Here is a 16004-nt window from a genome sequence, read left to right as displayed (position 1 = left end):
TAGATCCACGTATATTTACTAAATGTAGGGTAACGCAGCAGAAAACAAAAAATTTCCGACCTACGCACCAGCCCAGGACCACTATGGAGACTGCATACATGGTTTGATCTTTTTCGTTACCGACTCATAGCGCAACGGGAAGTAGAGTCGATGACGATCGGCGGTGCAGATCCCCGCAGCTAGGATTTACAACCTCCCAACCGCGAGGATGTATACCCTCATCTGCTCCTCAGACAGCCCTCCGGGAGGCGGTCGAACAGCCCCCCCGGACGGTGTCGCGGACAGCCCTTCGGGAGGACCTTCGAAACTCGAACGGTCACTCGGACAGCCCTTCGGGAGGACCTTCGAAACTCGGACGGTCACATGGACAGCCCTTCGGGAGGCACTCACGAACTAAGACCGAAACTACGATCTCTCTACAGAGTTGCACACGTACGGTGTCATCTATCCGGCAGGGCTTCGCCATCCAGAACTAGTTCGTGCCGGAACCCAGACAGCCTTTCGGCTCTATGAAACTATTTCGCGGGGAGGGAGAGAGAAGCCAGATCATTGCATGACACTTGTACGTGAGAAGGGATGATCCTTTAGGCAGCCCCCTCCATCCCTATTTATAGGCCAAGCCCAAGGGTGGCTTCTCCAAGAAGCCAAGGGGGGAAATACCAAAAAGGCCCTCAAGGTGGCTTCTCCAAGAAGCCAAGCAAAAAAGCACTTTCACTATTCATGACGACATTTTTCAGCGTCCGTTCGAACTGAAAATATTTATGTGGGCTCAGAACATTTCCAGTACCCACTAAAATAATTTTCAACGCGTTCCGAAACAATTTCGGTTTAGTGATTTTCATCTGCGAAAAGCAAACAAGAATGCGTTTTCACTATTCATGAAGACAATTTTTCGCGTCCACTAAATCCGAAAATATTTCTGTGGGTCTTAGAATAATTCCAGTACCCACTAAAATGATTTTGGATTCGTTCTGAAACAATTTCAGATTAGTGAATTTCATTTGCGAAAAGCAGCCAAAGCGGTACCGGCAGCTCCGAAACATTTTTGGTTTTTCTTTCTGAAAATTCCAAAAAGTTTCCAGAATGATTCTGGCACCCTCCAAGAATTATCAGGCATGTGCCGAAACCATTTTGACTTAATGGCATACCCCGAAACAACTTTTTCGGTTTCACCGAAACTCATCCGGTGACCTCTCTCTGCGGTACGATTCCGCTATCCGAAACTTTTCAGTGTCCGAAACTTTTTCGGTGATTTTCTCTCAGACTCCCTGTCTAGTATTCAGCAGATAGATGACCCTTAAGCGTGTGACCCTATAGGTTCGGTGAAGTATAGACATGACCTGGAACCCCTTCCGATCAATGATCAACATCGGAGCCATGGACACCCATATTGACCCCTATACCCACACGAATGAATATTCGAGTGAACCTCTAGTTGAGGTGAGCTATTCCGGTTGCTTCACGATATATCACAAACACCTGAGGTGAGATTTATTGCATCCCCGTGGGCCAACACTTTGTCCACTATGCAAGTTACCTCGTTACCGGTTTTGTTCTCTTTTCTCGTTTCGTGTTCCGGAATCCCCGTGATCAAATCACAAAGTGTCTGGCCAGACGATGATGGACACCGTAACACCGAGTGGGCCCGAGTATATCTCTCCATCGTCGGAGGAGCAAATCCCAATCTCGAGCTATCAAGTTACTTAACATACTTTCCCATGAACCCGTAAGCCGCCGTAATAGCCGTCCAGTTACGGATGACGTTTAAGAAACCCCAAAGTTCATGAAGCAAGCATGAAGAAACTCGATACTCTCATGGTCTAAGGAATTATGCAAACATTAACTATCTCTGTGTTATAAACCATTAACTTGTGACGAATGAATCTCTTAGCATAACATCAATCCGGGTCGATTCAACACAAATGTTCTCTTAACATTGTGCCCTCAAAATTGCTGGCATAGACATGCCCATGATCAGGAAAGCAGAACCATCATGCAACACTTGAGCTAGTCTTAGAGGCCAGACTAGGAATACTTCTTACCGTTTATTATTCCACACGTGCATATGAGTCTTCCTCCGAGCCTCGTGGATATTGCAGACTCGAGAATCATTGCAGTTATAGCATGGAACATAAACATAATTATGAACTCGGAGATAAATAATATTATTTATTATTGCCTCTAGGGCATATCTCCTACAGACTCCCACTTGCACTAGAGTCAATAATCTAGCTTATGCTAATGCACTTCACACCTGTGGCACACCGGTGTAAATATGCTTCGCTTGTGGTATAGCCTGATGTCCAACGGATCTGACGACTTCAGTTCCGTGTGTATCTTTGCATGTCCTCGCGTTTTCACGTTTTCACGTTTTCACAAAATTCATATTTTGTGTGGACTTGGCTTTGTATGTATGTGAATCACAGGTCGAACCTGGATTCCTCAGACTGAGTTATGGAGCAACTACCTGCAGTAGTGTCCCATTGTCAAAAGCCATCTTGGAACTATACTAAGTTCACGAATGAACTATATGATTCAACATCTTCTTTGTCGCTTCTAAAGCGTCAACATACTTAGCCCTTGTTATAGAATTTGCCACAGTAACTAGTTTGAACAAATTCCAACTAACTGTGCCACCACATTGTGTGTTACACAAAACCCTTAATTTAAATCGAAAATCGCATGGAGAAAAGATGAAGACTGTATCGATGTAACATTTTACAACGAACTCTTCATGATCTCTGCTTGCGAGAAAAACATGTCATCAGTACTTACTCTAGTACTCTGTGACATCTTTCACTGTTGTCCCATGATCAGTAATTTGATCACTTTGGTATCCATACTCGCAACACCTTGGGAGTATCGGACATATCTGGTTGTTTTACATACCATGGAATACATGATTAATCCAAACACAAAAGTGTGTGGAATCTGCATCATGTATTTTACTCATCAGTGTTTTGGGACACCGAGTCTTGCAAAAACTCTTTCCATGTGACTTTGGCCAGAATCACTCCTTGGCGTTTTAAATGCTAAAAGGTTTTAGTATCTTGTCAATATGTATTCATTGCTTAGCCCCATTAGGTAAATCTATCTCCATAGATCATCATGCCTAATATTGAGGCTATTTAGCCTAAGCACTTCATCGAAAAACTATTTTCAAATGAAGTCCTAATTTGTGTCAAGAAATTTATTTCCAATTACCAATGTGCCAAGCACATAAGGTTTTTAGAAATATTATTACGCTCCCACTTACTTTCTTGAATTACAAGCATCTTCGTTACCCATTGATGAAGTCAAAACCCCTTTGACCATTTCATCAAAACACGAAGATTCCAACTCATTTTGCTCTCTTCTGTCCATTGCTGGAACTCTGAAGTTTGCATACCTATTAGCATCCTCTAGATCGACAAATTACTTTGGACTGTATCATATACAAATCCTAGCTTTCATTTCCATCAGATGGAAATCCTTTTATCATCCATGTTTCATATCTCATGATTGAAATATGTATTAATTGCTAGTTCAACCCGAACCGACTTTAAGCATCGCTACGATGAAAACAACCTCATCGTAGTCAACTCTTGAACTTGTTGTTTCAACAAGTCGAGCTTTATGGATAAAACATTTTATCCGTATCAGTTTTAAGTTCCATAAATATTCGTTAGACTCTAAGTCTTCCGAAAGGTGTATCAAGGTTTTAATCTTGAATCACTTATATGAAAACTAACTCGGGTTGTATTGGCATTTAGCCTATTCCGGAGTCAGGGTCCATCAACGCTTCCTTGTGTATCGTAGGTATAATGTTGTCTAACAACAATATCTCGTTTGCGCACCTGAGAGGTTTGCACGAGCCTTGCCTACGTGGTTCAGCTGCAAGTTCGACCAAAGTTCATACATTTTATTGTAGAGACTTCCGTATCAGACGCAGTAGGAAACTCTGGAATTACTTCCAAGGTCTCTTTCCTTTGATCTGATGACGTAGATACTGTTTATCTCGTCGAGTTGCACTATTCTCCCACTCACCTTTTTGAAAGAACCATTCTCTTTAAAAGCACACCGTTTCGCGGCAAAACTATTTGCCTCGGTATAGTGAGGGAGGAATACCCAACATTTTGGTATAACCTACAAAGTAGCACTTGTCTGATTTGGAATAGGTTTGTAACCTTTTACACAAGCCCCATATTCCAAATGTTAAGAAAAGATATAACATGGTTGGGCGTACCATACCATGGCTTCATTTCAACAGACCCGATGTAGCTCTTTTCAGTGTAAAAGCCGCAGTCTCTAAAGCATCACTTTAAAAGGGATAATGGCAAATTTATTTATGTCATCTTTGACCTTACCATGTCATAAATGGTTTGATTACATCTCCACGGACTTTCCACTTGCAGTGGTGTTCCGGGAGGTGCAAGTTTATGAAACCCCTTTCACAACTCATCAGACATTCGCTAAACATGTAACTCAAATATTCCTTTGTGCAATCAAATTGCAGAAACATAATTTTCTTGTTACAATAACTTCTACTTCATTTTTGATAACCTTTCGAATGATTTCAAAAGATCCAGACTTACGTCTCATCAAGTAAATATCCATATATCTACTTGAGTCATTTCTGAAGATAAATAAATCCACCACTAACAACACTTATCGGACTACACACATCAAATGTATGATCACTAATAAGTTTGTTGTTCGTTCCTTATGGCTTGTGAACGGTATTTTAGTCACTTCACTTTTCGGAGGAAAGTTGCAAGTGTCAGATGATTCAAAATCAAAAAGACTTCAAAATCCATCATAATGGAATTTTCCATGCGGGTTTCTCCAATGTGACCAAATGTAGTGCCACACTTGTGTGGTATTCTTTTAGTCTTGCGACATTTAGCGTCAGTGTTATGGATGTATCATATTACCCTCAATAATCATAACATACGTCCCATCGATGATGGAAGTATGGCCCTTATGTTATTCATAATACTTAACAACAATTGTTGTTTTTATGAACAACTCTTTTGCAACAAACATTGTGCAATGGGCTAGAGTGTATGAAACTCTAAAATGAATTATGAAAGTAAACCCAGAGGTATTGTATTATTATCAATATTCATAACATACATCTCATTCATAATGAAAGTATGGCCCTTGTGTTATTCATAACATCGAACATAAAAAGTTCTCTTATGAACAACCTTCTTGCAAGATACCTTATGCAATGGGATAGAGTTTGTAAAACTCTAAATGAATTATGAAAATAAATACAGACGGCAATACACCGATGGAAGGTATAGTAACATTTACTATGTTCTCTGTGTATACCTTAACCTCATTTCTAGCTAGTCTTTCAGGCCATAGTAGTTCTTACATCGAGTTGCAACAGAATGCAATCGAGCGGGCATTTTTGTGATGAACTCACAATACCCAAGAATTAGTGATTAACATGTTTAACCATAATTCGCAAGAACTATATCTTTGACCAGCCTTCTATACATCAAAAACTTGTATGAAATTCATACATGAGCTGGATATTCCAGTCTTCTTTCCTTTTGCCTTTATACTTCTAGCAGTTTAACTTTTAGTATTTCTCCTACTCTCAGAAGAAGCACCCAACTTAAGAGTGGCATTAGCCCCGGACTTCCTAGGCGTGTAAGTCATACTAACACCCTTTGGACACTTCCTTTCTCTTGAAGTTGTTGTTTTATTCACCTTTCATTATATGACAGGCGTTCTTCTGGATCCCTTTCCCAACAGTCAAATGCATAGTAAACACTTTTACTAATACTTGCAAACAAACATTGCTTTGTTTGTATCTGAAAATAATTTTCAGTTCCATGAATATCATATAACTATCCCAACTTTCAAAGTTTGGGTTTCATGGAAGCAAACATATTCCACTTGACCGTAACAGAATTCTAGCTTTTGGATCGAAGGACGAGTCACATGATCCATAGCATTAGCGGGAGGATACGGAAAGCATGCGATAGGACAAAGTCCTTCTCGGCACTTTTGAGGACAATCCTCATATTACGTTACCAATCGTAAAGTTTTAACCAAATATTTAACAGCTATTCAATTTTAATAGGGAAGGTGGAAATGCGAGCCATTATTCTACAACTATTATGCAAGAAACACTTAGACAGTGTTCTTAATTGCACTGAGAATTAAACATGTTAATTCAACAGTGCGCTCCCACTCAAATCAATATCTCTCATAATTGATTTAGAGTGATTCAAGATCCATATTTCTATTCGATGCCATTGACGGGTTCATCACTGATGACACGAATTTCAATCGGTAGGCCAACTTGCCGATCACATCTCTATGTGATTCTTGTTCATCTTTCGATGGGCGTGTTCCGAGCTCAGGACTCTCCTGCCTGAACGTCAAAGACAACCAAGTGATCTTGCTGCGAGGTCTGACCTCACCCGCCTCATTCCTCTCGATTCGTTCGTGCTCATGTGTACATGGCGCACCCCGAAAAGATACGAATTTCAGACTGTGCTACACTTGGGTGAACACTAACTACTTTGATATTTTAAGTGAGAGATCACCCTAATAAAAAGCGACTACCGCGCAACCGAGAAGGGTGCATCATAAGGGATAAACATCTCAGGCAATTCATAATAGCATGATATGGTATAGCCCTTTCTGACGGAGAAGTATTTCATTTCTTCGTCTTCGGCATTCGCGTCGGTGTTCACCTTCGCGAAGATTGCCACCACCTTGTCGATGCACCAGATAATATTGCTATCTCTATAGCTAACAAAATAATGCATTACAACAAGGTTGACACGCAGGTCATTAAAGTGCAATCATATGGCTCCAGCCATCATGCCGAATCATGACACGCAGGTCATGTTAATCAAATTACATCATATAGTCATCTCATACATAATCGAATTAGTATGAGCACTGCTATACCACATCACATGCACATCCTGCAAAACCAAGTTAGACGCCTCTAATCGGTTTATGCAAAATTTATTTTACGTGGCTTCTAAGGTTTTGACTTAAACCGCAGCTACCAACATTTTATCATCAAGTATGATTATTCAGGTTGCTAGATTAACATCTCGGGGTGTATGAAACACGGGATAATTAAATCTCGAGCCCCATACTAAACTTCGTCATACACATGACCCCCGTGCAGATCATATCTGCAATTCCCTTTCATCTGCGAATTTCATCTTTCTTTTGACTACGGCAGAACCCAAAGAACTGATAGCACTACCATGATCAATCAGGATCACGGATTGCCAGAACTTTGTCAAATTCCACCATGCTGTCTCGAGATTTGAGCAAACGCAAATTCTAGGGAAGCAACAAGAACCTCGGGTAACAGATTTCATCTGTCACCCGCATAAATAATTTTCAGCAATAGATCTCATCTACTACCTAATTATATTATGCAATACCCATACATCTCCATGTATTCTAGATCGAAACCTGCATCTATGCATAGCACGGCTCTTGATGCCACTGTAGGGTAACGCAGCAGAAAACAAAAATTTTCCGACCTACGCACTAGCCCAGGACCACTATGGAGACTGCATACATGGTTTGATCTTTTTCGTTACCGACTCGTAGCGCAGCGGGAAGTAGAGTCGATGACGGTCGGCGGTGCAGATCCCCGCAGCTAGGATTTACAACCTCCCAACCGCGAGGATGTATACCCTCATCTGCTCCTCAGACAGCCCTCCGGGAGGCGGTCGAACAGCCCCCCCGGACGGTGTCGCGGACAGCCCTTCGGGAGGACCTTCGAAACTCGAACGGTCACTCGGACAGCCCTTCGGGAGGACCTTCGAAACTCGGACGGTCACATGGACAGCCCTTCGGGAGGCACCCATGAACTAAGACCGAAACTACGATCTCTCTACAGAGTTGCACACATACGGTGTCATCTATCCGGCAGGGCTTCGCCGTCCAGAACTAGTTCCTGCCGGAACCCAGACAGCCTTTCGACTCTACGAAACTATTTTGCGGGGAGGGAGAGAGAAGCCAGATCATTGCATGGCACTTGTATGTGAGAAGGGATGATCCTTTAGGCAGCCCCCTCCACCCCTATTTATAGGCCAAGCCCAAGGGTGGCTTCTCCAAGAAGCCAAGGGGGGAAATACCAAAAAGGCCCTCAAGGTGGCTTCTCCAAGAAGCCAAGCAAAAAAGCACTTTCACTATTCATGACGACATTTTTCAGCGTCCGTTCGAATTGAAAATATTTATGTGGGCTCAGAACATTTCCAGTACCCACTAAAATAATTTTCAACGCGTACCGAAACAATTTCGGTTTAGTGATTTTCATCTGCGAAAAGCAAACAAGAATGCGTTTTCACTATTCATGAAGACAATTTTTCGCGTCCACTAAATCCGAAAATATTACTGTGGGTCTTAGAATAATTCCAGTACCCACTAAAATGATTTTGGATTCGTTCTGAAACAATTTCAGATTAGTGAATTTCATCTGCGAAAAACAGCCAAAGCGGTACCGGCAGCTCCGAAACATTTTCGGTTTTTATTTTTGAAAATTCCAAAAAGTTTCCAGAATGATTCTGGCACCCTCCAAGAATTATCAGGCATGTGCCGAAACCATTTTGACTTAATGGCATACCCCGAAACAACTTTTTCGGTTTCACCGAAACTCATCCGGTGACCTCTCTCTGCGGTACGATTCCGCTGTCCGAAACTTTTCGGTGTCCGAAACTTTTTCGGTGATTTTCTCTCAGACTCTCTGTCTAGTATTCAGCAGATAGATGACCCTTAAGCGTGTGACCCTATAGGTTCGGTGAAGTATAGACATGACCTGGAACCCCTTCCGATCAATGATCAACATCGGAGCCGTGGACACCCATATTGACCCCTATACCCACATGAATGAATATTCGAGTGAACCTCCAGTTGAGGTGAGCTATTCCTGTTGCTTCACGATATATCACAAACACCTGAGGTGAGATTTATTGCATCCCCATGGGCCAACACTTTGTCCACTATGCAAGTTACCTCGTTACCGGTTTTGTTCTCTTTTCTCGTTTCGTGTTCCGGCATCCCCGTGATCAAATCACAAAGTGTCTGGCCAGACGATGATGGATACCGTAACACCGAGTGGGCCCGAGTATATCTCTCCATCGTCGGAGGAGCAAATCCCAATCTCGAGCTATCAAGTTACTTAACATACTTTCCCATGAACCCGTAAGCCGCCGTAATAGCCATCCAGTTACGGATGACGTTTAACAAACCCCAAAGTTCATGAAGCAAGCATGAAGAAACTCGATACTCTCATGGTCTAAGGAATTATGCAAACATTAACTATCTCTGTGTTATAAACCATTAACTTGTGACGAATGAATCTCTTAGCATAACATCAATCCGGGTCGATTCAACACAAATGTTCTCTTAACATTGTGCCCTCAAAATTGCTGGCATAGACATGCCCATGATCAGGAAAACAGAACCATCATGCAACACTTGAGCTAGTCTTAGAGGCTAGACTAGGAATACTTCTTACCGTTTATTATTCCACACGTGCATAGAGTCTTCCTCCGAGCCTCGTGGATATTGCAGACTCGAGAATCATTGCAGTTATAGCATGGAACATAAACATAATTATGAACTCGGAGATAAATAATATCATTTATTATTGCCTCTAGGGCATATCTCCTACACTAAAGTCATCAATAAAGCTTACATAGTAAGAATGTCGACCAACAGAAGTGGGTGCTGGACCCCACACATCAGAAAATATAAGTTGCAAAGGCTTGGTTGACACACTAGTGGATACAAGATTTGGTAATTGATGACTTTTTGCTCTTTGGCATGAATCACAAATTATCTCTGGATTTCGCTCACCAACAACTGGGAGCTTATTTCTACTAAGGATTTGATGAACAGTAGAAAAAGATGGATGACCTAAACGACTGTGCCACCTTTCAGCGAAAAGCTTGATGGCACCATACACTTGTTTATTGTAGGAGCAATACTTAGGGAGTAATGCATAGAGCCCTTCCACACATACACCCCTATGGAGAATTTCCTTCGCGACCTGATCCTTGATCAAAAAGAAGAATGGGTGAAATTCTAGAAAAACGTTGTTATCAAGGGTAATACGATGGACAGATAACAGAGTTTTGGAAGCATTAGGAACATGCAATATATATTTTATTTCAAGGTTTTTGTATGGGGTTTTGATATGTGACTGACCAACATGACTTATCTCCATACCTGCACCGTTTGCCGTGGTGTAGACTTGATCATTGCCGCGGTACTTCTCATGCATTGTCAACTTCTCCAATTCACCCGTGATATGATTTGTTGCACCGGTGTCCATGTACCAATTGGTGTCGACACCGTATGATGTATCAGCTGCAGCAGCAATCTTTTTCTTTTGGGAAGTGTCATCGGCATAGCGCCAATCACAGTCCTTAGCAATATGATTAGTTTTTTTTTACAGATTTGACATTTACCCTCGTAGCCCTCATATCCTTGAAAGTTGAGGCCCCTGTTGTTGTTGGAGAAGGGACGCCGACCATTGTTGCTGTTGGAGTTTCCCTGGTGGTAATAGCCACCACCACCACCACCAGGATAGGGACCGCCGCCGCCGTAGTTTTTCTGGTGGTAGCCACCGGCGCCACCATTAGGATAGCCGCCGTTGCCAGATCCACCACCATTAGGGTGGCCGCTGCCACCATAGCCACCAGATCCACCACGAGGGCCACCACCGTTGCCCTTTTGGTTCTGGTTGCTGCGGTAGCTGCCCTTGTTGCCTCCTGGTCGACCACCGCTGCCGCGAGAGATGGAGTTTGCAGAAGATTTGAAGCCACCTGCTCCGTTGCCATGGAACATCTCGACCCTCTGGTCAAAATTGGCCACGAGAGAGAAGAGGGCATCGACGGTGATGGGCTCCGTGCGGACATCCAGTGCGGAGACGATTGGTTGATACTCCATATCAAGCCCAGCAACGATGAAGGAGATGAGTTCTCCCTCCCCAAGCGGTTTGCCAGCCGCCGCTAGCTTGTCGGAGAGAGACCTCGTGTACCCAAAGTAGGTCGAAGCCGACTGGGATCCCTTCTACGCGTTGGTGAGCGAAGCTCGGATGTTGTTGACACGAGACAAGGACACAACAGAGAACATGTTTGCCAAGGCATGCCAGATCGCATGTGACGTCTCGAGGGAGGCAACTTGGATGAGGACTTCTTTGGATAGGTTTCGAAGGAGGTATGCAACTATTTACTGATCTTGGATAAGCCATGGGGAGTAGGCAGGGTTGGGGACAACCTGATCCTTCCCTTCGGCGTTCTTGGTTGTGATGGTTTTGGAGGGTTCTTGGGTAGTCTGATCGATGTAGCCAAAGAGGCCAGCGCCCATGATCTGCGATCTGGCCTGGGCGCGCCATAGGACATAATTGGTGCGGGAGAGTGGTTCAGAGGTATTGTTATTCAGGCCGGAGAAGATGGCCGTCCTAGAGGAGGACATGGTTGCTGGGGTGATTGGTGGAGGCTGGGTTCTGGCGATGGAGAGAAGTTTCTGTCGATGGTGAAGGGATGGCGAAGGGTTCTGTCGATGGGAGGTAGATGAGAACGAGCTAGACGAGGTGGAAGAGTCCTACTCTGATACCATGTTGAATAATGGTTTCAGCGTCTCAATCACCATACATGGTGACCCACATTGATATATATTGATTGATGTGGTGCATACATGATTCGGTTATTATAAACAGACCAACCAGGGAGATATACAAGGAGGAGGAGATAGAGATAAGTACATAGTTTAAATAGCTAACTGTCTCCTAACAATATACTATGAGATATCTGGTGCGCCTGCCTTGTACGCCTAACCATGGTGCATGGTTAACATTTTTTGAATGAGTACAAGACTTGTCTTCCACTTAAATTGTATTGAAGTGGTGTATGATAAATTATAGATGAAAAAATAAGCAAGAAGGGTGTTCCACTTGTTAACCACTCCAATAATAAAGCATTTGTGTCGTTGGAAAAAGATCGAAGTCTAGAGGGAATGAGTAACATACTATCCCTTAGCTACAATGATCTTACACCTAATCTCAAGACTTTCTTATTGTATTTAAGTGTATTCCCTGAGGATTATGTGATTGATCGAGAGAGGTTAGTGAGGCGGTGGATAGCAGAAGGATTTATCTCTGAAGAGCGTGGACAAAGCCAGCAAGAAGTCGCTGAGAGATATTTCTATGAACTTATCAACAAAAGCATGGTACAGCCTGAGGACATCGGCTATGATGGCAAGGCTCGTGCTTGCCGTGTCCATGACATGATGCTAGAAATTATTATTTCAAAATCAAATGAAGATAATTTCATCGTTGTGATAGGTGGTGGCCAAACGAGTTTAGCAAATCGTCAAGGTTTTATTCGGCGACTATCAATCCAGCACATTGATCATGAGCTTGCACATTTACTTGCACAAGAAGATCTAAGCCATGTTCGATCTCTGACCGTAACATCGTCAGCATGCATCAAACACTTGCCTAGTCTTGCTAAATTTGAAGCTCTACGTGTACTAGATTTTGAAGGTTGTGAGGGTTTGGAAGAGTATGATATGAGAAGTATTTGCAAATTGCTCCAGCTGAAGTACCTAAACTTTAGAGCCACGACAATATCAAAGCTACCGTCAGAGATCATGATGCTACGTGACCTAGAGAACCTAGATTTTGGAGATACACAAGTGAAAGAGTTGCCAACTAGATTCACTCAGCTAACCAAACTACAACACCTAATTGCTGGAATTTGGACAAGTATACCAAACAAGATTGGGAATATGAGGAACTTACGGGACATATAGGCTTTAATATTACCCAAAGTTCAGCAGATGCCGTGAAGGATCTTGGGAACCTGCCAGGTTTGGAGGAAATCGGTGTACATCTCGATGGTGGAGAATCTGAAGAGTTCAGCAGGCACGAAGAAATGTTACTTTCCTCACTGTGCAAGCTTGGCAGCTGCAAGCTCCGGTCTTTACAGATAACCAGCTATCGTGGTTTCCTCGAGTTCTTAGGGTCTTGGTCCCCACTGCCATTTTCCCTTCAAGAATTTTGTATGTCCAGCTGTGACTATTATTTCACAAAAGTTCCAGAGTGGATTGCTCCAGCACTCACCAGCCTTTCTTTCCTAGACATCAGTTTAGCTGAATTAACAGAGGAGGGTATGCACACTCTTGGTGAGCTCCAGGCCTTACTTTACCTAAAACTATCCTGGAAAACAAACCCAGAAGAAAGGCTTACAGTCCAGGGCACCGGGTTCCCATGTTTGAAGGAGTTGGTGCTATCTGATCCGACATACGTTAGATTTGTGAAAGGGGCTATGCCCAAGCTTGAGAACCTTGAGCTGTCATTTGCTGTGTTAGTAGCAAAAAGTTATGGATTCTATTTAGGCATTGAGCATCTCACATGTCTCAAAAAAGCAAGGTACTACTGTTTGAAAGCGATTCAGAAAGCAAGGCTGCAGTTGCTGCAATCACTAAGGAAGTAGGTGCCCATCCCAACCATCAGCTAAGGATGTGAGTACTCAGTGTCAGTGGCCGCAGTCCCTTTCAACTGCCACCCACGGGCCCTGCGTGGGTGCCAGGGGCATTAACATTGGTACATCGGATGGCGACACTCCCATTCAGGGGAACTAAAATGGCCGTTGCCAATATGTAGTGTTCCTCCTGGTTACATGCTCATGCTCGAGGTACCAATACAGATTCTTAGCATTCATTCTTTTATCTTACAAGAGACATTTATCTTATTAAAAACACCCCACAATGTTTTCTCCATGATTTGGTTCAAACCTGGATAAATACTTCTCAAATTCACGTGATGTACCATATTTGTTTTGCCTAGGGTATGATGTGCGGCGGGAGCTTGCTTGCTTGGAACTATTATCATACTGATGGAAGAATGAAGATGGGAAGCTGAAGCCGAAACAGAGTCACCGCAAAAGGACTGATCGCAGTTTCTACTTGCTGCATACATTATCGTGTCTTGTATGTATGTATATATTTTTTTCCATTGGTTACACGTGATTTTTAAGACTTGGCTTTATCAGCATTTCGGATTGATTTTGGATATTTCTGCATAATATAGTTAACGATTGGTTATGTAATGGTCCCTGTGTGGCTGAGGTGAGCATGTTGTTGCTTATGTTTTTCGACAAAGGGTAATATATTAATATCAAGATGATATCAAGTACACCCGGCCTCTGCAACAACTCAATGCCACGAGTAACTCAAGGCATCAAGGATGCACACAGCCAAAAAGAAAAAAGAAAAAAAAAACAAAAGAAAAAAAAAGATCTAAGACACGCCGTAACCAACAATGATACCAAGCACTACCGTGACAACACACGGGCTGCGAGTAGGTTCTCCAAAAGCAACGTCTTCAAGAAGATAAGGACACACAAGTGTCACCGTTGCCGGATTCAGTCAAATACTAAATCCTGAGTTTTCACCCTGAGAGAAGAACTGAGCAACATCATGCAATGCCTTCAACAAGGTAACGATATCGAAATACCGCCATTGCCAGGTATGACCGGCGAAGGACACACCATGGGTTTTCACCCTGAAACTCCAGTCCCAGTACTGAGTAACACCACCAAACGCAACCACGAAGTGTTGTTGCAACCGCTGGACCACCCCCTTCATTCCTTCAATCCTTGACAATGCCGAACACAGACAAACGCCCACATGCGTCGTGTTCTAGACCACTCGGCAACGAATATGCATAATCCTCGTGCACAAGGACCATGGAACATCACATCTCAGAACGTCTTCAGCCTAAATGTTTGGCATTCCATCCATTGTCCATTGCTCACACACACAGTTCTGATGGGAAAAGCTGTGCTCCTATGAGCTAGTTGGCTGGCGACGACGCGACTGCCAGGAGCCACCGGAACCCACGATAAGGGCACCTTTGGCAGACCCATGTCATCCTCGCCATTAGCTGATGACAAACTTGGGAAAAGGATCCCTTCAGTTGTCCAGTTGCAGCCGTGGTTGTCCATGTCCTTAATCTGCAGATTGGAATCAGATCAGATCACAGTCAAACCGCAAGTGACCGCCGCCGCCATGGATGGCATCTTCGTCTTCAAATCTTGATCCAGCGCCGCACAAGTCGCCGTGGCCAGCACCGCCTAGATCCAATGGCTGCCGCCGCGCTGCCCTCGCAGCCGCTCCCGCCGCCCCGATTCCGGGCTCCACCGAGCGCCAACGCCGTCTAGGGCCGGCCCCCGCGCTAGGCCGGAGGTCCCCTCGACAGGAGAGGACGAGGTCCCGCCACCGCCGTCCACCGAACGGGTCTTACCCGTCGGTTTCCTCCGGCGGCAGCGGGGTGGATGGAGAAGAGGGGAGACGGGGGCGGCGGCTAGGGTTTCACCCGTGCCGCCCCCCTTACTGGGAACTCATTCTGAAATATGTTTTCTCCATAATTTATGAGCAAAGAAATAACAGGGCTGAGTTTGCCTAGCTTGTGTGGAGAAGAATCCTACTGTGGGTCGGATGTATATTTGTGCTGAAACAGTTTAGTCGTAGAAACTGAAAGAGAACTAGCATTTCGCACGCTCCAAAACAGACGCTGCAGCACCCATTCTGGAGTACGGTCTATACTCCAAATTGGTTGTGCTGCACGCTGACGGGGGGTTCAGTCAGCCTTGCAGAATGGGTGAAAGGGGTTTGCTCACATTGTATAATATTATCGCCATAATGGTAAAAAAGCCATATTACAAATGTTTGTGAACCAAAAAGGTTCATGAACATTTTTTAAAATTTACGGACATTTTTCAAATTCAAGAACATTTTCAAACCGGGCACATTTTAAGTTTTTTTTAATTCTTAAACATTTTTTCAAGTTCACTAATTTCATATCAGTAAAATAGTGATATAAAAAGTCTTATATTAGTTTACATGGGGAGTGTCAATTTGGCAACACATTACCAATGCCCTTATTGACTACATTATCCAATTTTGTCTGACTTCACATATCATTCTATCAAGTTCTAGAATGATAATATCCTTTC

At 43.5% G+C, this 16004-nt stretch overlaps 1 protein-coding gene across 1 annotated transcript; it reads left to right on the top strand.

Annotated features, from left to right (window-relative positions):
* The first annotated feature begins 12000 nt into the window (after positions 1–12000).
* LOC109743741 (disease resistance protein Pik-2-like) lies at positions 12001–14555 on the top strand. Its single transcript, XM_073498478.1, has 2 exons — positions 12001–12751; positions 12799–14555. Exons 1-2 carry the CDS (start codon positions 12001–12003, stop codon positions 13479–13481), a joined length of 1434 nt encoding a protein of 477 aa, XP_073354579.1. The 3' UTR covers positions 13482–14555.
* Positions 14556–16004: the final 1449 nt, after the last annotated feature.

This window comes from Aegilops tauschii, chromosome 5 (genome assembly GCF_002575655.3).
Source record: "Aegilops tauschii subsp. strangulata cultivar AL8/78 chromosome 5, Aet v6.0, whole genome shotgun sequence".
Classification (NCBI taxonomy): domain Eukaryota; kingdom Viridiplantae; phylum Streptophyta; class Magnoliopsida; order Poales; family Poaceae; genus Aegilops; species Aegilops tauschii.
Note: the sequence above shows the minus strand (reverse complement) of the source record. Positions and strands in the feature narration are given on the sequence as shown.

What these genes read in the sequence shown, in the direction of transcription:
- LOC109743741 (XM_073498478.1), top strand. Translation starts at nt 12,001, where the DNA reads ATGAGTAACATACTATCCCTTAGCTACAATGATCTTACACCTAATCTC. An exon ending in AATTGCTGGAATTTGGACAA is followed by an intron (nt 12,752 to 12,798) that starts GTATACCAAACA and finishes CGGGACATATAG; the next exon opens with GCTTTAATATTACCCAAAGT.